Raw genomic sequence first — 22,437 nt, forward strand, 5'->3', positions numbered from 1 at the left:
TTCTTACCCAATAGACAGCTACTTTCTCAAGGTATCTTTGAGGCGATTGGTCAAGAATATTATATCTCTGACGTAAATAAATTGTCATTGTCAGTGTAGAAATATGCCAAATGTCAATGAAACAAAATAGAAGAAATGTTATTCAATCAATGAGCGCACGTTTTGTGTTTTTAGAAAATAAAATCATCAATAAAAATAAGTAAAACTCGTGTAAATGTGTTTATGATAGTATTGCTTTGTAAATAATACTGAAAGCGGTGTACATATCGTTCATAATTATAAATAATTTGACGAAACCGGTAACCATGAGGATATATTTATTAAAAAGTGTGTCGCGGGTGATAGGCGCGAGGTTTTACTCGACGCCGAATTATAAGAAAGTAACGCACTGTATTTTCGACATGGACGGACTTCTGCTTGGTGAGTAGCAACGATGACCTTCGCGCTATTGTCAATGTTATTGAATCGCAAGGTTATATATATCACACTTTTACATAATAAATAGTAAACATTCATTATATTCAATTAGTTGTGGTAGATTGGAATATTATTAAACCTAATCTATGTCTATACCTGAACAATACTTGAGCAAACGTGATCAATGCCTTCTCATTTCAATTTTCTTCCTGATCATGACTTTAAAATTTTAAAATAATTTATTTGGCATAAAACCACTACGACAAACAGCCTACAGCCTGTCTCTTAAGGGTACTGATAACACAAATGCATATGTAATATACAGGGTGGGTCGTTCACAATCACATTAAATCCTATCGCATATACTCTATGATATTCTATGGCGATTTGTAAAAAAAACAACCTAATCCATTCAGTGGTTTAACCACAGGAGTCATTTTTCGTTTTTATAATTTACAACAACATATTGTGTAAAGCAGACATAAAGTTAGGAGTATCGAATGTTTTGATCAGTTGACAGCTGTCAGTTTTCAAGGGAGAATTTCAGTTGTTTGTAATGACTGACTTTTATATGGTGTTCTAATTTTCGCAAATTTTTATTCTATTTACTTTGAAAAATTCATTTTTTTATTTTTACGTATTTTTCTTTTTTCTTTGTGTTAATCGACATATATTAACCAGGCTTGTGTTTAAACACCACCCAAAAAAGTACCTATTTTACTACCAAAAAAATTCTAAACGGTTACCAAAATGGATAAATGGTCACCAAATAACGTTTCCAAAAATATTATTAGGTAAAACCATTTTTTCGTATTATTGACTACTAAAAAAATATATGGACGCCTTTAAAATACACTTTAGACCAAATATTATATATTGTCACTACTTAGATGTTACCAATTATGTAATACCATGACTCCTAATTTGGTCATTTTTAGGGTTCCGTAGCCAAAATGGCAAAAACGGAACCCTTATAGTTTCGTCATGTCCGTCTGTCCGTCTGTCCGTCTGTCACAGCCGATTTACTCGGAAACTATAAGTACTACAGTGATGAAATTTGATGGGAATATGTGTTGTATGAACCGCTACAAAAATATTTTTTTTTTTTTTTTTTTTTTTTTTTTATTTATTACTACAATCTGTCTCCTTCTCTGGGACATTCAGAAGTATGTAGGATGTGCTTCTAATGGCTTGCGTGGTATGTAACCTATGTTACATCCTCATCAGCTGAGACAGTGATATGTTACTGTGATTGGACCAAATCTTGAGGGATTCGTCGCTTTAGTCGTCGCATTTGTAGCTCTTCGTCCATAAGGGGCCGGGCGAGGCGGTTTGGATGTTTCGATATCCGTAACTTATATGAATTTGTATAGCGTGCTATTTCCTCCCTTACTGTAGGCATTCTTAGGTCGTGGTGAAGCAGTTCGTTTGGTATGAACCAAGGGGCATTGGTTATCATCCGTAGCAATTTGTTTTGAAATCGTTGCAGAATTTCAATATTGGAGTGCGATGCAGTACCCCACAGCTGTATACCGTATGCCCATATAGGTTTCAGTACAGCCTTATATAGTAAAATTTTATTTTCAAGAGAAAGTTGTGATTTCTTGCCAATAAGCCAATAGAGTTTCCTAGTTTGGATGCCAAGTTGTTTCCTTTTTGTAAATATGTGTTTCTGCCAGGTAAGCCTCTTGTCCAAGTGCAGGCCAAGATATTTTACACTTTCAGCTTGTGGGACTTCTATGTTGTTGAGTGACACTGCGGGGCAGCTCCCTCTTCTTAACGTGAAAACGACGTTCACAGACTTGGTCTCGTTCGCTTTTATACGCCATTTTTTGAGCCAATGGGATATTTCGTTTAGACCGGTTTGAAGTAATTTTGAAGCGGTAATCGGATCGCTATGAGAGGCCAGGATCGCAGTGTCATCAGCAAATGTACCTGTGGTCACCATCTCCGATGTGGGTAGATCTGCGGTAAAAAGCAGGTAGAGTATGGGTCCCAAAACACTCCCTTGAGGAACACCTGCACTTATGGGGCATAATTTGGATAGGGCCTCTCCATTCTGGACAATATAATGTCGATGTTGCAAGAAGGATTTTAGTACTTCAAACAGATAGTTAGGTAATGTAGCCTTGATTTTATAGAGCAACCCTGCGTGCCAGACACGGTCAAACGCTTGGGATATATCCAGAAATGCGCTTGCGCAATAAGTTTTGGCCTCAAGGGATTCCATGATTTTTTTTGTTAGTCTATGTACTTGGTCGATAGTTGAATGTTTGCTGCGAAACCCAAACTGGTGATCAGGAATTAGTTCTTTGTCTCTGAGTATCGGCAGGATGCGTTGCAAGAGTAGAGTCTCGTATATTTTTGACGTAATTGGTAGCAAGCTTATTGGTCTGTATGATTTAGCTTCTTCTGGTTGTTTGTCTGGTTTCAGGATCATAATTATTTGTGCAACCTTCCACTGCGGGGGGAAAAAGCTAAGTCTAGTAATGGCGTTGAAGATCGATGTGAGGAAAGTTACACCAGATGCGGGTAATTCCTGTAATGCTCGATTTGTTATGAGATCATATCCAGGTGCCTTTTTAGGGTTTGATTTCTTGAGGATGTTGATTACTTCGTTTTTTGTGAATTTTATTGGTAATTCTACAGTCTCATTAGAAGTTTGGGACTCTAGAGCTTCAGTGATTTCTGCCATATGTTCAGGTGAGCCTTCATAAGGATGGGGTGTGAAAACGTTTGAAAGGTGCTCTGAGAATAGTCTAGCTTTCTCTAGGTCCGTTCGTGCCCAAGTGCCGTCGAGATTCCTGAGAGGAGGTGAAACATTTATTGGTCTCTTAAGTTTTTTTGTCGCTTTCCATAACGAATAGTCTGAGGAAGCAGTAGCGTTTAAGCTGGAGAGATAATTGTGGAACCTATCATTACGATCTTGTTCTAAGCTGTGTTTGAGTTGTCGTGTCAGGTGGTTAAAATATTTTTTGATAATAGGATTTCTGTTGTTCTGCCACTGTTTCCGAATGCTTCTTTTTAGAATAACTTTATCCAAAGTACGTTTAGGAACGTGGTTTTCTATGTGTTTAAATTCTGGAAGTGGAGTAGAGGACCAAGCAGCATCTTGTACACTACGATTAAAGTATTGTACTGCTTCGATTATGTCGTCTGCTGATTTTAGGGGAGCCGAATCCTGAAAGGCTTCGTCTACGAGTTCGCGGAATAGAGTCCAGTTGGTTAATTTATTGTGTAGTGTGCATTTTGTATTTCGCTTTTTGATGCTAGTATGCAGTTCCACCAGGACCGGAGAGTGGTCAGACGACATGTCTTGGCAGTTATAGCAGGTTATGTAACTTTCAGCGATTCCTTTAGTTACACAGAAGTCAATGACATCTGGGATTTTCCTTGCATCAGTTGGCCAGTATGTTGGTTCGCCAGAGGAAAGGGCATTCATGTTGCCTGATTGTATACATTTCAGGAGTTCCCGCCCTCGAGGTGTGATGAGTCTTGATCCCCAAAAGGTGTGTTTGGCGTTGTAGTCGCCTCCTGCTATGAATCGACATCCAAGGGTTAGAAAGTATTGATTAAACTCAGCTTCCTTTATTGTGTATCTAGGTGGACAGTAAAGGGCCGATACTGTAATGTCGTTGGTCCAGTCACTTACTACAATACTTGTAGCTTGGATAGAATTGGTGCAGTAGTTTCCTAGTTGATGGTGTTTGATGTTTGACCTGATAATGATGGCTGATCCACCGTGTGCCTTGTTGTCTGGATGATTCGTGTGATACAAGATGTACCCTGGAAGTTTGAAGTAACTTTTTGAGGTGAAGTGGGTTTCGGAGATTAATAGCACGTCTATTTGATGTATTTTTAAGAATATTTTTAACTCTTCCGAGTGGTTGGACAAGCCATTGGCGTTCCATATACACATTTTTAATGTGCTGAATGGGATGGTAGTTTTGAGATGAGATCGGTAAACGTTTTTGTCATTATAACCATTTGATTCATAAGGGCTACTAGAATCTCCCTCATGCCTTTAAGTTCATTAGCAATACTGAGATTTTCCGCATTTGTATTTTCAGTGGGGCAAGATGGATTTTTGTTATTTTTTGTTACTTCAGAGTATAGTCTGGTATTATTTGTTACTTTGCCCGTGTGTTCTTGTTGGTTTCTTGGGCGTTCTGACATATTTTTCTTTGCTAGATGCGGTGTCGGGTATTTCACTTTTTGTAGCTCTTTATACACGATACAGCCCTTGTAGTTGGCGGGATGATTACCTTCACAAAGTATACATTTCACCTTGTCCGAGCGTTCTTTACGCGAGCATTGTGAGGTATGATGTAATCCTGCACATTTGACGCATCTAGGCTGTCTGTGGCAAAATTTTTGGGTATGTCCGTATTCTTGACAATTGGAGCATTGAGGAACAGCTCTTTTTGGTCTGGGCGCTTCAACTACGATACGGCAATGTAATAAGGATGTTACTTTGTAGATGTCTTTATTATTATCGTTTGGGCTTAGTTCAATGTTCCAAAATGGTAGGGCTTGCTTTGTTTTACTACTGTTTATATTCCAAACATTTGTAACTTTGTGTCCGAGTTCTTCCAGAGCGTTTTTTATTTCTTCTTTATCGGTGGAAGGGTGAAGGTGTTTTAACACCACTCTGTAGCAACGTTCTTGTTTTGGTTGGTAGGTGTAGAACTCTGTGTTTTTTTCTTTGAGTTTTTTATAAATGATTGAGTATGAATCAGGTGACTTGGGCTGTATTTTAACTTTTTCGCCTCGCAATACCTTGATTTCATAGTCTCCGGGTGCCACTTCTTCTAACATTTTGAGTAAAGGCTGGATGTTACCGACTTTGTCAATAAATAGTGGGGGTGGTCTTGCTGGTTTAGGCGCTGGATTCTCAGATGTAGTTTTGTCATCAGTAACCTCGAGCTCCGTAAAGGTGTTTGATGTCTCTATTGCGGTAGGTGTTGCGAGCCAGTAGTTCAGCTTGGTTTGTTTGTTTTTTCTTTGGGTTATTTCTGGACTTGTTCTGTGTCTTTTACCATAGTTAACCTGGTTCCACTCTTCCTTTTGAGTCGAGTGGTTTTCTCCTTCAGATGCTTCAGTGGTCAAGTCGATGGGTTTTGTGGATGCACTGGTTGGTCCGCTAAACGAGTTTGATCTTGGTCTGTTTAGTAGAATTCCCTTGTGAAAAAGTTGTTGGGTTAGGATCTTTTGATTACTATTATCTAATTTATCATCTAATTTATTGGGATTAGTTAAGCTCATATTTGTTCCCACGAGTAGGGTCGAATTAAATTGTCACACTAGGGGTGACGCCCATTCCCCAGTGAAGGCTCTTATTCAACGACGTTGGCCGGGTCCGTCGAGGTTGGCGCTATTGACTTGCCTCCCACAAGCCATGCATCCTGTCGGCGCGGGGCCCACCTTAGGATTGGGGTAACTTTTTATTGAGGATTTCTACCTCTTGGTCCAGGCGATTAAGCCAAGGCCCCCGTGTCCATCAGACCAGCGGGTGTTGCGGTCATTTCCTACCTACAACTGAGAAGTTCTTGATCGAGTTAGTTAACCGTCGCTCGATGCTCGACGTTGACCTTTTACAGCTGGTTGGGTCTCTTCTCCTCAGCCAACCCTCCTCCTTTTTCATACGGGCTTGGGACCGTCATCGGCGGAGTTCACAAAAATATGACACTAAATAGTAAAAAAAAGAATTGGGGGTGGGGTCCCCCATACATGTAACTGAGGGATGAAATTTTTTTTTTCGATGTACATACCCGTGTGGGGTATCAATGGAAAGGTCTTTTAAAATGATATAAAGTTTTCTAAAAAACATTTTTCTTAAAGTGAACGGTTTTTGAGATATCAGCTCTCAAAGTCGTAAAAAGTATGTCCCCCCCCCCTCTATTTTTATAACTACGGGGTATAAAATTCTAAAAAAAATAGAGGTGATGCATGCTAATTAACTCTTTCAACGATTTTTGGTTTGATCAAAGTATCTCTTATAGTTTTTGAGATAGGTTGATTTAACTGTAATTTACGGAACCCTTCGTGCACGAGTCCGACTCGCACTTGGCCGGTTTTTTGTTAGACTAAAAAAGCTAACGATCGCTAGAATATTTCCCAAATACCAATTAATATACTGGGGTTCCCAAACGTACGTCGCTTATTTATTGTTATATGAATTTGTGTGTAACTCAGTAGTAAAATGTAAGCACGCAACATGCAGCAAGCATGGCTTCTGTCACGGCTCCGGCACTGCGGGGCTCCGGCGGTCCCATGCGAGCTTATCGTCGCAGATGGTTTTCACGCTCACCACCGCAGCTTCGGCTTGCTGGCCGGCTCTGCCGGCCAGCCTCAGCCGCGGCGGCGAGCCTCAAAAACTACCTGCGCCTCAGCTCGCAGGCCGCCTCGCCCCTCTGCGCCTACGCGGTTTTGAATTGCACTCTAGGGGTAGGGCAGACAAGACTACGTGGAGTCGGTTTTGCAGCGATTCGTTTTCGTCACTAACTTTGATTTTGGTAGTAATATTAATCTTTTAGTTGGATAGAATTTGGTGACCATTAATCCATTTTGGGAACCAAAAATAATATTTGTGCGAGATTTGCGATTTTTCTGATGTTATTTTATTTTTTTTGGATCATAATATTATATACTTTAGTGCCCTTTTAATAAAGTCAATTTATTTTTTTTGGAGTTGTTTATTTTATTTGGTGCCTCAGCTTAGAGTCTTAAAAATATTTTTGGTGATCGCCTAAATTATACCCTATTAACCAGTATATTAACGCATTTCATTTAATGTGATTGTGAACGACACACCCGATATACTAATAAATCAAAATACCAATTTGATTCAATATTAATGTTAACTATATTCAAAATTCATTTATTCATAAAGTAACAGAAAACAGATTCTAAAATAATTAGTGCAAAACCTGTTGGCTGATATAGTAAGTAGGTATTAAAATTGTAACATTATACATATTTTGCTATTTATGTTAGTGAAATTTCCAAATAGAAATATGTAATTTCAAAAAGATGCCCATGGCCAAAGCCTAATCTTAAAATTAAGGCCCCACAGGAAAAAGACCTCCCCCTCCACTTTTTATGTTAATCTGCAAATTAATATTTATTTTCAGATACGGAACTGGTCTACAAGAAAATGATAACACAGCTATGTGCAAAATACGGCCATGTTTATACAGACGAGTTGATGATGAAAGTCCTGGGCGGTACGGAACAGCGGCTTTCGGAGATCTTGTGCAAAGAACTGAAGTTACCGGTCTCACCAAAGGAGTTTAGAGACGAGTTGCTGGTGTTAGGAGACACTATGTTAGCAGGAGCACCTTTATTGGATGGTATGTTGAATATTTTATTGACTATCCAAAAATGAAACATGCAAAGATTTTTTATTTTGCATGGGTAACTAGTAACTGTGTTGAGGAGGTCAGATAGGCAGCTATTCCTTCTGAAACACTGGTACTCAGTTGCATTTGGATAGACTTGCAGTAGACCCCAACATACTTAGGAAAAGGCTTGGAAGATGATAACAAGGATTTTGTCTTGTGGTAGCAGTTCGTAGAAGTTTCAACACAGTATTTAACTTAAGTGTCCCAATCATGTTAAGTGTCGCAAATAAATTCCCTATGTTTTCAGGGTTTCCATCTGTCATTTTGTGGTGTAATCAGAATATACTTACAGTATGGAATCATAAATGTTCAAGTTGATTACAACATTTCCACATACAATTTGAGACCATAAACAATACTCCTAATGGGGACATTAAATAACTTTATGAGTACTAAAACTGTATTGACTATAAATTAGCGTTTTTGCAATCAGAAATTGTAAGAATCATTATTTCATTTTATCAGCTATTGTAATAAGGCATTCTATTAGGTATTGCTATATTTTCTGATATTACCCTGGTTTTACTGATGCTGCACAGGGCTTTATTTCTGGCCCTGAGTAAGTCCATAATAACACTGATAATTCTGACTTTTTTTTTGAGGAGTTTTCTCGTCCATTGCCTAACAGACCTATCGATTCGACAGTTGCACGATGCCGTGGACAGATGGTTGAATTGATGGACAAATCCATATCCTGACGGCCGATCGATAAGTCTTGTATTGTAATAATCAAACTATACGAGTATTGTAAATAGAATTGGAAGAAAAATACGTATTGTGCCGACCCCAACTGACTTGGGAACATGACAAGAAGTCTTGTAAATAGATACGAATTATCTTCTTCTTTCTCCTGCCCTGTTCCCAAATATTACTTGGGGTCGGCGCAATATGTCATTTTCTTCCATTTTCCCCTGTCACTCGTCATACTGACACTCACTCCCTTCCTATTCATATCATCTTTCAGGCAATCCATCCATCTTTTCTTAGGTCTTCCTCTTCCTCTCCATCCATCTACATTCATACTTAGCACACACTTTGTTGCATGCGTATCATCCCTCCTCATTACATGTCCATACCACGACAATCTTCTACTTCTCATCTTTTCTGTAACTGGCGCTACTTTCAGACTTCCTCTAATGTAATCATTCCTCACTTTATCCATTCTTGTAACACCACACATCCATCTCAGCATTCTCATTTCTGTTACATGCACTCTCTTCTCGTCCCTCTTTTTCAATGCCCAACACTCCGATCCATACAGGACGACAGGTCTAATGACGGATTTGTAAATTTTGCCCTTCAGTTTGAGGGGCATCCGCGGGTCACAAATAGCGCTAGTTACCTGTCGCCACTTCATCCATCCAGTATTGATCCGATGCGTAACGTCCCTGTTCACCTCACCGTCACTTTGGACGAGTGAACCAAGGTACCGGAAGTCGGAGCAAACTGGTAGGGGCATGCCGGCTAGGGTTATGGTCATGGGTCCCGAAATACCGCCAAAATCACAATGAAGGTATTCGGTTTTACTCCTGCTCACCTTTAAACCCACTGTCTCCAGTCTCAGCCGCCATGCCTCCAGTCTACTCTGGACCTCTGGCCCACTCTCCCCCACCAGAACAATGTCATCGGCGAAAAGCATACACCAGGGAAGAGAATAGATAGCAATAGATACGAATTATCATTAATGAAAAATCTAAAACCGCTTTCTAAAAGCAGCTATATTTTCTTTATTTGTATCAAAGCACTGTCAGGAAGTCAATGAATATAACGGTCAATACAATGCAATTTAGACGCTTGGCAAAAATCCATATTCATTGAGACGCACAGTTCACGTCCAAGGTTCACAGCTAAATTAGACTTAGCAATAATACGATTATGTAATTCTTTTTTTAGTACTTGTCTGAACATCCTAGTTTTTATACCAAGGAGTTTTACTTAAATCCCAAGCGTACTTGCGGCTCTCTGATACTCCAGTGACCCCAGACTCCAGAGCCCAAACAATAAATAGATATATAAGTACTGTCTCTTCAAAACTATTTTAGATTTGATTTAGTCTAACATCAATTCATAACATGAACGGAGCATTAATTTGTATCCGCCGTCTTAGGTATCATCCGTGACAATTCGTGTTCGTGTAATTTATAAATTGACTTTAATCAAGTGAACCGTTTCGTGTATAGCATCTGGTACACGAAAGACCTTGCCCCAGAAAGACCATACTTAACTAGCCTTATATTCAGGAAAGTATGTAGGGACCTGGTTCAAAAAATACCTAGCGTTTAAGCTACGCAATGCTCCCGTAGGAGATAAGCCAGGGGCCCGATTCTCCTAAGTTAATAATGTCAAAATCGAATAGAAAACGAATCGCAATATGATCGCAATAGCAGTTTTAACCATATCGGGCATTCTGCTACTAATAAAAGACCAATCGTATTCGATTGACATTTGATTGGTGTGCGATTGGTCTGCTATTTTGGTGATTTTGGTCTATACGGTAGTTTGCTGTACAATAATTTTGCAATCGTAAATCATTTGCAGACAAAACGATTCATTATTGAATGACAGAAAAGGATAAAAACGTTTATTTCAAAGAAAAAATAGCGGAATGCCACACACGCTTCAATCGTAATCGAGTCGGGATTGGATCTCAGTCGAATCGAGTCGAACGTGAATCGTATGGCGCTTAAGTAAAATTAGGAGAATCGGGCCCCAGCGTCGCAGGCCATAGGTATAAGAATACGCGCGAACACAAGTGCAGTGGGGTGCAATCTCCGATGCAAAATATAAATTCCAAAAATATAATTAGTACTATTCTCCAGACTAGACAGCAAACAAAAAAATCTCAAATGTCCTCAAGAAACCAGCAAAGTAAATAATCAGAAGATACTATATCATTGTTATCATCGATATCTAGCTCCCGTTGTATGCACTTTGATAAATAAGTAAATACTGCTTCACCTAAATAGTGAATTACTTAATTTTATCAGTGACGTGCACCAAAACAAAATCTCGTTTTATTGTATGAGCTAGGTGCTAATTGACTTGGCCTGTGGCCATTTTATCAGCTATAGTTTATCGTGTTATGTCAGAATTTGGTGTATGAAAAATTGGATTGTAGGTACCTTAGCAAGTTCAACTTGCTATAGTTCGGCCATTCAGAGAATGCGTTCCTGACACGTCGCGATTGAACTGACGACGTAACTACATTCATTGATTATTGATATAATAATGTTGTTTTAATGCTCCTCAATTGTTAAAACGGTAAACAACCAGCAAAAATATTTTTATCGTAACTGCAACGCCATTGCAAAGTTACGTCGTCAGTTCAATCGCGACGTGTCAGGAACGCATTCTCTGAATGGCCGAACTATAATTCTTACATTCTAACTGTCAAACTAAGTTCACATTCCTAAATTAGGTTCCCCAGTACCCATAGATTAAACTTTTCAGATTTCTATCGAATAAACCTCCCTATTCTCTTCGGAGTGGGTCACTCTGGAAACCTCAAAAATGCTGCACAGAGATAATAAACAAAAACCCTAAACGCATGTAGTTACCAATTTTCTAGAATCTTTGCAGCTTAGAAATACCTACATGTTTCATCTTACAACCCAAATCTTACTATTCCATTCCAGGTGCCGAAAGGTTAATACGTCACTTACACAAAACCAAGGTCCCTTTCGCCCTAGCCACCTCCTCAAGTGCAAGATCAGTGGAAACGAAGATAGCCCAACACAAAGAACTATTCTCATACTTCCATCACATGGTAATGGGCAGCACGGATAAGGAAGTCAAGTATGGAAAACCACACCCTGACATATTTTTGGTAGCGGCTGCCAGGTTTCCTGATAAACCGGATCCTTCTAAGGTAATTAGTTGTTGTAGTAATTGAAGAGTTGAAAAAATATGATTATGATATGATATAATGCGAAGCATCTTGGTTCTAGTAGTCTTAACTTAATTCAAAGATAAGATTATAAAAAAAAATATTCGCAGATGGGATTATGAGAAGTATCTTTTCCCATAATTCATCTTTACTTTAGTCTCAAAGCCGATGTTTGATTCAAATTAGGAATATCACAGGATTCTAAATACCAGTTACGCAATCATTACCAAACCAAAGACTCCATAACAAACTTATTGCAGTATGTACTAACATTCGCAGTTTTGTTTGAAGTCAATACCGTTCTTGTTTTTGAAATAGGAACTGAGGCCCAAGCACGAATATTTGCGAAAAGTTATTCGTATCGAAATCGAGTAACATTTGTATGAGAATTGTACAGCGCCCCTATCGGGCGTAAAAGGAAACAAAACATGGCAGCACGAATGATTTTGGCGCGCTGTCGTATCGAAATCGAAACGAGATGGTAAACGAAACTCGATACTTATAAACAATTGTGAGATTTTTGGCAGCACGAACATTGTTTTGACGTACGGTAACGTAAACTCTCGAAGGCTGGCTATCGAGTATGGTCGAAACATTATTCACTTGAAAATAGTCGGTGAGAAAGGTTTCGAGAAGTGTAAAAATATAGTTTTAACCGTGTTTATGTTTTGTTTAGAGTTAGTTTTGTGAATAAAAGTGTTTTAAAATTATTGTTAAGTTATTGGAACAATTAGTAATAGCTTCAATATAATTTAAAATGCAAAGACCGCCACTGTATGAACGTAGTACCGCATATTATTTTTTGGCGGCAAATTTAATAGAAAATTATGGATATCAATCACGAGAAACAAGGTAAGTAATTAAATCATATTTTATTTATTTGCGTACCTATTGAATTAATGTGTTTGAAAAAAATTGAGTTAATTATATGTTTATTTTTAATCATTGTAGAGAAATTACGCGCAGAGCAAAACTTAGGAATAGAATTAACCCACTGGACATAAATGAAACCGAATTTAAAAATAGATATCGCCTAAATAAAGAAGCTTTTAAGTTCCTCTGTGAGCAACTTAAACATAAAACATCATTAACATCGAGTTCTAGAATTAGTCTAGAACTTAAGGTAGGTACCTAACCACTTAGATTCTACATAAATATACCTATTCAATATCTTCTACTTGTATTTCAGTATTGAAATGGAAGTGTATACCGAATTGCAACTTATTTAATATGACAAAATAGGTATCTATAAAGCTAATAGTAAATTGTTACATCCTTAAAATCAAATAAGTAAATATTTTATGTTTCAGGTTCTTTGTGCATTATCTTTTTATGCCAATGGTTCATATCAGCGAATAGTGGGAATGGCTAAATATTTGGGCCAAACAACAGTGAGCAAATGTGTGAAGGAAGTCACTGATGCTCTTGTAACTCCTGCAATCCTTAACACCTTTATAAGATTCCCCAGTACTCGAGCTGAAAGAGACCTAGTAAAAAGCAAGTTAGTATGAACATTGTGATAGGTATCTATGAGGGGAAATGTATCTAAGTATTTTTTTTGTAGAAGTACGTTTAAAACATAGTGTTATTGTATACTTTTTAACATTAATTTCTAATACTAACATATGATTGCCTATTAAAATATATTTATTTTTGTCTTACAGCTTTTTTGCGAAGTACGGTTTTCCTGGAGTTATAGGATGCATTGATGGATGCCATTTCCATATTTTTACACCCAGGAAAGAAATTGAACATTTATTTTATTGTAGAAAACATTTTCATTCATTAAATGTACAAATGGTAAGCATTTCGTTTTTTGTAACTATGTATGCGATTGAGCACTACTAATAACATACTAGCATTATGTATGTACCACTTTACTATGGTATACCAGTGTACCTACTAATGGTTTTATCTTTATTTTAGATATGTGATAGTGACGGCCGAATTCTAAATGTGAATGCAAAATATGGAGGAGCCACCCACGACGCTTTCATATGGGAAAATAGCCTAGCTAATAACTACATGCAGGAGTTACATCGAAATAATGAACATGTATGGTTATTAGGTTAGTAACAATCAAGTAAATTCATCCATCTACATAAATAATAAAATTGATTTGCCGAATATATTTGTAATTGTAATCTAATGTAGACGTATAATTTTCAAACGACTATTCTGTAAATTGGATAATTCTTTGTTGTGTTCGTTTTAGTCAGGAACACGATTTTTACTAAACTAAAATAATTAAAAAAATCGGGTAAAAAATATGGGAACACAAAGTTTGCTAGGTCAGCTAGTTTACAAGATAATTGAAAATAAAAAAAGATTGAATATTTAAAAATTAAAGTTTTGAATATTTACAGGTGATTCCGGCTATCCACAACGCCCCTGGTTAATGACACCAATTCCGGATGCTGCTGAAGGGACTCCAGCATACAAATACACAGCAGTCCATGGAAAGACGAGGGTGGCTATAGAAAATACTTTTGGCCGATTAAAAAACCGATGGCGTTGCTTATGTAAAGATCGCACACTCCACTATGGACCGGAGAAATGTGCAAAAATCATTACTGCGTGCAGTGTGTTGCATAATTTAGCCCTAAAATTTAACGTACCCGAACCGGAACCAGAAGAACTCCAAAACATATCTTTATCTTTTTCTGACCATCTTTTTCAGGAAAATGGAGGAGATGACTTAATTAGGGGAAGGGCGATGAGGAATATTTTAGTAGATAGAATTAATAGATTACACTCATAACTTTAATTCTTTATTAATAATTTTAAAAATTGCATTTTTGAACAATTAAAAAATAACCTTAATCTAAGTTTTTTTTTCCATACACCTTACAAAAACTTCCATAGCCTCTTTCATAAAGTCCAACCATTTAGCCTGTAATCGCAATTCATCATCTCTTTGTCTCACCCTTTCATGCATCTCTAATTCTCTCACTCTCAATTCATCATCTCTTTGTCTCACCCTTTCTTTCACCTCTAATTCTCTAACTCTCAATTCTTCTGTCCTAATCCGCAACCGCTCTTTCTCTAATTCTTCATAGGCCCTATCACGCTCTCTAGCATACTCCTTTGCCTTTCTATCTGCTTCTAAAAACATTTTTCCTATATGTTGTTTGGCTTTTTTTTGTGGTGGTGGTTTCCACATCTCCTCTTCATGTATTTGAGGATCAGTGGATGGGAGAACAGGGGTTTCATCTCGTGGACTCGGCGGTCTAGGGGGAGCCACTGTTGGCTGACTACTTGTGCCCGGAATATTCCAATCTGTAAAACATTTTATTAATGTTAATTTGACTAGGCCTTTTTCTTATTAGCAGAAACTTGAGTTCTCATAGAAAAAACATTTACTGTGTAATGTGATATTTATGTCTAAATATTTTATGTATAAATTTATTGGGATTTATGTATAAATATTTTTTTTTCAAGACTTGACATTGAACAAACATTATGATGCTTTTATGTACCTAATTTATGGATGCATAAACATACATAGCAAATATTTGTAACCACATTAAACATATTTACATAAATTGATTAATTTATAAAAGTTTTAATTTAATTTAAAAAAATTATTATAAAAGTAAAATTCATATTTACCTATTTCATAGTCATCCACATGTGCATCAGGAACTCTCATCTCTGATGGTTGAGAAATTTCAGCAGCTTCCTGAAATTAAAAAATAATAATTACTAGTTAATAAAGAAAAAAAAACAATTTTAAAAATAGGTAAGTAAGTAGCTAACCCGTTGAAACCCTGCTTCTTCCACCACCAAGCCAGTAGCTGCCTGCACTCCAATTATCTGCATGACTCGGTTTTCTAAATCAGTCAAGGATAATTGAAGTGCTGGCCCTCCACCAGTGCCACTAGCAGCCCTATTAATTTTGGCACACTTCTTCTTGCAATTATTTTTGTAATCGCTCCACACCTTGAATTAAAAAACAATTATTTAAGCAGGAATTCCAAACAAACTTACTTCACACAAAGATATTGGATACCTAACTAATTAAAGCAGACACTTAAGAGTGACTTTATTCAAGTGCCCCAACAACAAAAAAAAATAGCGTCACTTGAGTTAACATACCTTGCGCCATTTCTCCTCAGACCTTGATTCGCCTGTGCCTTCACTATTTAATTGATTTGACAACTCCTTCCATTTCATATTTATGAAATTGCGACCTCGTGGGCCGCCTGAAGGTTTTGACAAATCTCCGTTTCTGGAATAGAAATAGCATTGCACTTAAAATACTTCACACTAAAGTTTATGCCACTCAAACTTATTAAAACTGTTTACTCACGCTTCCATGAATTCCACCATCATTTCATACTGCGTCTGACTGGTTCGCATAATTATTTATTATATTAAAAGCACTTTGTAGCAAAAAAAAACAGAAATACTTTTGTTGTGTAGCAAAACATAAACAAATTTGGCGCCATTACGCGCGTCGGATGTCAAGTGGGTGCGTTCGGTACACGTCATTTAAAAAAAAAAAAATCTCCGTAACTATGTTATATTGCTAAAGATAATGCCATTTTATAATGTCTAATAATTAACTTTGGGTCTCTTCTTTATATAACATTCAGTTTTTATTATAATTTAATAATAATAAAACGTTTAATCAAAGGTGAAAAAAATATTAATAACTAGAGTTAGTTTTCGAACGCACGATTCATTCAACATTCGTTCATTTTGCTCACTATGGCGCGTCCCTATTTACATTTGCATGACGTCACATTAGAATTCGAATCGAGTGTTCGATAGTGCTTCGAATGTGGTTCGTGCTGCCTACTATCGACAAACTCCGTTTTCGAATCGAGGCCTCGATACATTGTCGATACGAATACGTTAGATATTCGTGCTTGGCCTACTGTTTACTCAAACTACCGCCCACTCGTTCCGAAATATCCAATATCCTCGATTGAACTACTTTTAGCGCGCGAAATGCAACTGACGTGGGTTGCGCTAATCTTTGCAGCATTATAACTAAAATTTTTCTACTGTCTTATTACAATACACTTTTCGAAAACTGCACGTAAAAGGACAATGGGCGATTCCGGTCCAAATGTCCACCACGAACGAGACCTATATGGCCAGATAGCCCGTTAAATATAGAACATTTTTTGTTATGAAAGTAAAAAAATATATAATGCCAGAAAAAAGTTATAGCAAAATCAAATAAAACATTTTATAGATTTTTTCAATTTCATTTTTTCAATTACTTTTCGTGATATTCGATTTTCGTACTTTCTGTAACTTCTGATAAAATAGAATTGTTCATTATTAAAGAGAAGACACCCAGGCCCGCCGTAAGCGGGCGTGCAGCGCGTGCACGGCACGCGGGCGGCACGTCCTAGGGGGCGGCAAATCTAGCGAGTTATCACGTAATATTTAAAAAATACAATATCTTTTTACTAATGATTTGATTTCAATATTTCCGAACACAGCAATAGCGCTAAGAATATTACTTACACTGCCGGTTTCAGTTAGGTACATCTGTTAAAAGGATATTTTCAAAATTAAAGATTCTTAAAAATGATTTAAGATCAAACAGTGGCGTAGCGTGGGGCAAATGCTATTTAGGGGGCGGCAAAATCAAACCAATAAAATTTCAGAAAAAGCCGCCCTAGCTTTGGTCGTCCTATCAATTTTGACTGTTTCACCCTTTGCATCCCCAAAAAAATTCGCGCTCGCTGCGCTCGCGGCTCCATGTCAGATGTCGCATTTTATCTTTGTTTAATTGTTGAGGCATTCAATTCCGAAAAAACATTTTTCGCGCACGTCCGTTATGGCTTTTTATGATATGTTTACTTCATGAAAACTCTAAGGAAAAAATTGCGATCGCTTCGCTCGCGGCTTTTGCACTTCACTTCTATGCATATCTTACTTTTTGACTTCGCTTTCTTAATTTACAGTGGTTTTTATTTGTTTTGTGTCCTTAGACTAAAAAATTTTCGCGCTCGCTCCGCTCGCGCTTCCTTACATATCTTATGTGTCTTATAAGTTGACTTTTCAACGGGAAACCCACCAAATAACATCTTTTACTGACTTTAAACATTGTTATAGATATTTAAGTGCGTTAGTTTAAGTTAATCATAATCTTTCAATACATAGCGGCTTGCATTGCTTAGTTTGCTTATGGGCTAACCCAGGACTGTTGCTGGACAGAGTAACCTACTCTGAACATTTCAAGTAAATAAAAAGTTATGTGTAATGTATGTTATGTATTGCAATAGTTATTTATCCAAAAGTAGTAGGTGGGTTTAAGGGGACCCGACCCCCTTTATCCCCCCCCCCCCACTTATATATTTTTTGACAAAACGTATGTAGTAGTAGGGCGGCATAATCAGTTTTGCACGCGGGCGAACAAACAGCTAGCGGCGGGCCTGAAGACACCACCAGTTACATCGAACTGTCTTAGATCCAGGCACCGCTGAGTATATTCAAGCACTTCTGGCGCCTCAATTGGTTAGTGATTCGTACATCCATCGGGTAAAAAAATATGGGCTGTTTATATGCAAATGTGTCTTACTCATCTTAGTTTTAGATAAAGTGCGGAAATGGAAGTGGAATAAAATAAAAAATAATAATGATAACATACAAAAACTACCGAAAATTAAGAATACATTTTTGGCTATAACTTTTTTTTGGCATTGTTTTTTTTTTTTACTTTCTTAGTAAAAGTTACTCTAAATTAAGTGGAGTATTTAATTATATAGGTCTCGTTCGTGGTGGACATTTGGACCAAACTTCATACATTCTTGCCCAATCTCCTTTAGCATATACTTAAAGTTATTTAATCTTACATACAAAGTAGCCACAATTTTGCATAATAAATCTAAAGTTAATCTCAGCTTAAGCTGTTAACATCGCATTGTGAAAACGTGCGGTGCAAATTAGGAACATTAATCACACACTTTTGAGCGAGTTCAAGGCGAAATCGCAACAGCCGTTAATATGTTTTGAAAAAGTGTTCTGGCTGGCTACTGATATTCTAATATTAAAGTTCGTTCGTCCGAAAGTCCATTCGAGTAAAAAATCCCATGACGTAGGTATGAGCGTCATAGACGATGCAGACGCAGTTTTTTGAGTAAACTCGTATAAGCGCCAGAGTTGATTGAACACATATTTTTGTAGAACTTCGAACTGTCTGTCTGAAATTCATGATATGATTACAAAAGTAGGTATTTGAATATTTTCATCTCATTAAGGCGTACATAATCATCATAATACTGAGGATCAAGTTTTTTAATAGGTACCAGAATGCCATCAAATTCTTAACTAATAGGTACTTACTTCATACCTCATTTCTTTTTCAATTCCAGTGCCTAGTATTCGAAGACTCCCCTCACGGCGTGACGGCCGGCTGCAAGGCAGGCATGCAAACAGTAATGGTGCCTGACCCTCACTTAGATAAGAAGCTAACAACACACGCCACCATCGTACTACCAACACTGGCCAAGTTCCAACCGGAACTGTTCGGGCTACCCGCGATCAAGTGACGGTAGTTCGAAATTTAAATTTTTAAGAATCAGTGTGGTATAAAAACTTTTTGGTGGTGAAACTTTATTTGTAGCATCTTGAAAGTAGTGGAAAGGACGTTTTAGGTCTATAGATTGTTTTTAGTCTTTGAAAAAGAGTTTCTGAATAATTTTTCGTTTACATTTTCACTATGCTACAAGTAAAGTTCACATACAATCTATCACAAAAGCAAAGTTTTAGATTTTACAATAATACCATGTAGGCTTTTATACAGTCAGCCATAGCCTTATTTGCCTACTAATCAAGCCTAGCAATCTAGCTATCCGTCAATTATTTTTCGATGTAGTAGACTAACCGAAATAATATTTATGTCTTTATTTTTATACAGACTTTTTATTTGTAGTTCAATACCGACTAGATGTAAAAAAAAGTACAAAAATATATATGCCATGTAAAGAACCCCAACTAATTATATTTTTCTGTAGTTACACAAATAAGATTTAGTAATAGTACTTAAATGTATTAAGAGATAATTATATTACTGTATGTATGTTTGTTAATGTCAATTGATGCGGGTAGTGTGACCAAACATCTCGGAACAAATATTGATTAGACTTTGCAAAAATACTTTTTAATGCTACCCTTGTCTATGAATGTTGAAAGTGTTTTTGTTATGTATATCTATGTTATTCTTAAAAAATGTTACAAATTAAGAACAAGTTTGATGTTTAACACAACAAAACACTGCCTTAGTGTGTATTAAATAAACGACCTGCCTTCCTATAGGACCTAAAAACATGGTGGGCAAAGAATAAAATGTATGAATGATGAAAATTAATCCAATGCCTTAATACATAACACTGTGTATAAAATACCATGTATATAAATGGCTTCTGTAATATATAAATGATCTAAGGGGGAGGCCTATGTTCAGCAGTGGACGTCCTATGGCTGAGATGATGATGATGATGAAATGGCTTCATTTCTATAAACCTCCGGATAGTGCAATCAATGTAGTAGACAATACAGATTGTTGTTATTATTTACAAAGTCTGGTAGTTATAGATGATTTTAAGAAATAAATTATTTGTATATGAGCATTGTTTTTCAATTCATTTCCACAAAAAAGAATTTTACCCTCTTTTCTTCATGCTATGCTTTGCAGAATCCCAGCATGAAATATAAACCAAAATATAGTTTCCGAGGATAGATACAATAAAACCACATTTGCTACCAACTAGTTATTATTTTAATATAACATAATAAATAGAGAAACAATTACTTTGCTAGCTGTTTGAGGGCAGACAGAACATTTTCATCTGTCTGGTCCGTCAGGGGCATGCTGCGCTCCACTCCTTTCTCTGAAAATGTAAAAACTTTAAATAGTAAAAATACGAGTTCTATATTTCTAACTAAGAAATTACGATTACGCTATCAATACATCCTACTTTGAGACGATTGTTCAATCATCAGTTAACTTCTATCTGAGGAATAAATATAGAGGTTGACATATTTGCTATACAAAAAATGCAAAACTTCAAATATTCTTCAGATAAAAGTTATATAGCAATTGAAAAATCTGCGAAATGATTACTAACAAACGTTTAGTTCAATTTACAGTAGTGTAGACGTAAATCATGTATCCAAAATAAATGATGATTTCAAAGACTAGTTTCTTACACCTCTATACATTTGACTATTAAAGGTCCTACCAACAGTTAAACTACTCCTTTCATGTGACATAGGAAGGTAAACTTCTAATTATGAACTATAATTAACTAACACAACTTATCAAGTATAAAATTATAAATTACTTCAACTTCGAGACAAGCTTTTGACCACACCCAATATTTCCTGCTCGCTCATGCCGTCAAGAGAGTGACAAACTTCACATCCTTTGACTGAAATGATTTTATTCAGTAAATTATAAATTATTTTTTCTTTTAAGTTGTAAAGGCTCCAAGCTACTGAACTGTATGTACACCGTTCCCAAGTAATAAATTACATAGGCTAGTACGTTTCCAGGTAAAGAAAGAAGTTCCCCCAGGACTTAGGTGAAACTAATCTTAGATATCTCTAACATCAAGATTTATGCACAGTTCTTATAATCAAGATACAAATTGTTTTGCTTATAGACAGTAGCTTTTTGACACAAGCCTCATAGAATAAACTGCATAATTACAATTTGCAAGAAAGCTTGTAAAGCACTGGTACTCAGCTGAATCCGGTTCGAAAAAGGCTCGGAGGATGATGATTACAATTTGTAAGCAAAACAAATCTATTCTTGTTTATAGTAACTCGGCACTAGAAAATCCAAGCATAAAGTATAGTGAAGACTGTCTTTGAAGCTAGAAAACATTAGATTGGGATATAAACTTAAAAACAACAAGGATAAACCTAAAATGCATTATTCTTTATTTTTCTTTCTTTCTATATTTCTTTTGACTTTGTCGATAGTGATTAACATTTGTTTGCTTACTACATAAATAATTCTGCCTGGTGAAGAATTTCTACAAGTAGCAGAATTCAAATTAGAAATATTACGTACCGTAGCGAGCCCAGATACGAGGTTGAACGCCGCTGCACTCACGAATCAATATCGGGAAACTAGGATTCTCCTTCTTAATGCTAACATAGTGCTTCTGAATGAACTTCCTGAAAAATTACAATATTTTTACCAACACTTTTGAGGTTATGAAACTGTTTATGTAATCAAAGTTATTACCTCACGCCTTCGGATTGCTTGCTTGTCTGGCATAAATGAATTCTTATTTCTCTGAGGTGACCACCTAAACGGACAGACATTTTGTATAACTTTTAAAATTGAAAACTGCGATCCTCAGAAAATTCGATATCTAAACAAACGTCAAAGTGACTTAATTTGACAGCTGAAGTTGACATTCAAAAACCACAATTGATCGGCTCCGCTCCTCTTTCGGTCAGCTGTGCAGTGGTATGGGGGAAGCATAGACATAATATAGGGGGGAAGAAACCTCGAACAGTATAAATGTATTTTGTTTAATGAATATTAAAAATAATTAACATAATAAAATATATTCAAGGAAAAAAGATTACAGACATATTGAGATTTACCCACAAATGTTTTTGTTCGAGGCCTGAATGAAACTACTATTAATACCAACGGTTCATTTTCCACCATTTGTACCTAGTGTTGAATTTGAAGCGGGGCCGGTTGAAAAATGAGAAGCTGATTTGATACATCTGTCAGTAGTCTTT

The 22,437-nt window shown here is 36.7% G+C and overlaps 4 protein-coding genes across 4 annotated transcripts; 2 read left to right on the plus strand and 2 right to left on the minus strand.

Moving 5' to 3' along the window:
• Positions 1-104: 104 nt before the first annotated feature.
• Positions 105-20,297, plus strand: LOC124639513 (probable pseudouridine-5'-phosphatase). The gene is made up of 4 exons (XM_047176929.1): positions 105-420; positions 7,551-7,769; positions 11,456-11,688; positions 19,044-20,297. Exons 1-4 carry the CDS (start codon positions 306-308, stop codon positions 19,218-19,220), a joined length of 744 nt encoding a protein of 247 aa, XP_047032885.1. The 5' UTR covers positions 105-305; the 3' UTR covers positions 19,221-20,297.
• LOC124639502 (putative nuclease HARBI1) lies at positions 12,464-15,251 on the plus strand. The gene is made up of 6 exons (XM_047176902.1): positions 12,464-12,558; positions 12,658-12,829; positions 13,017-13,207; positions 13,371-13,506; positions 13,633-13,774; positions 14,073-15,251. The coding sequence occupies exons 1-6, from the start codon at positions 12,464-12,466 to the stop codon at positions 14,465-14,467; spliced, it is 1,131 nt and encodes a 376-aa protein (XP_047032858.1). The 3' UTR covers positions 14,468-15,251.
• On the minus strand, positions 14,465-16,175 carry LOC124639509. Its single transcript, XM_047176915.1, has 5 exons — positions 16,019-16,175; positions 15,805-15,937; positions 15,466-15,648; positions 15,319-15,388; positions 14,465-14,985 (listed from the first exon to the last, which is right to left on the minus strand). The coding sequence occupies exons 1-5, from the start codon at positions 16,066-16,068 to the stop codon at positions 14,531-14,533; spliced, it is 891 nt and encodes a 296-aa protein (XP_047032871.1). The 5' UTR covers positions 16,069-16,175; the 3' UTR covers positions 14,465-14,530.
• A 129-nt stretch (positions 20,298-20,426) lies between the features above and the next one.
• Positions 20,427-22,106, minus strand: LOC124639461 (NADH dehydrogenase [ubiquinone] 1 alpha subcomplex subunit 2). Its single transcript, XM_047176840.1, has 3 exons — positions 21,926-22,106; positions 21,749-21,855; positions 20,427-20,561 (listed from the first exon to the last, which is right to left on the minus strand). The coding sequence occupies exons 1-3, from the start codon at positions 22,003-22,005 to the stop codon at positions 20,479-20,481; spliced, it is 270 nt and encodes an 89-aa protein (XP_047032796.1). The 5' UTR covers positions 22,006-22,106; the 3' UTR covers positions 20,427-20,478.
• Between the last annotated feature and the right edge of the window lie 331 nt (positions 22,107-22,437).

Source organism: Helicoverpa zea, chromosome 2, assembly GCF_022581195.2.
Source record: "Helicoverpa zea isolate HzStark_Cry1AcR chromosome 2, ilHelZeax1.1, whole genome shotgun sequence".
NCBI lineage: Eukaryota > Metazoa > Arthropoda > Insecta > Lepidoptera > Noctuidae > Helicoverpa > Helicoverpa zea.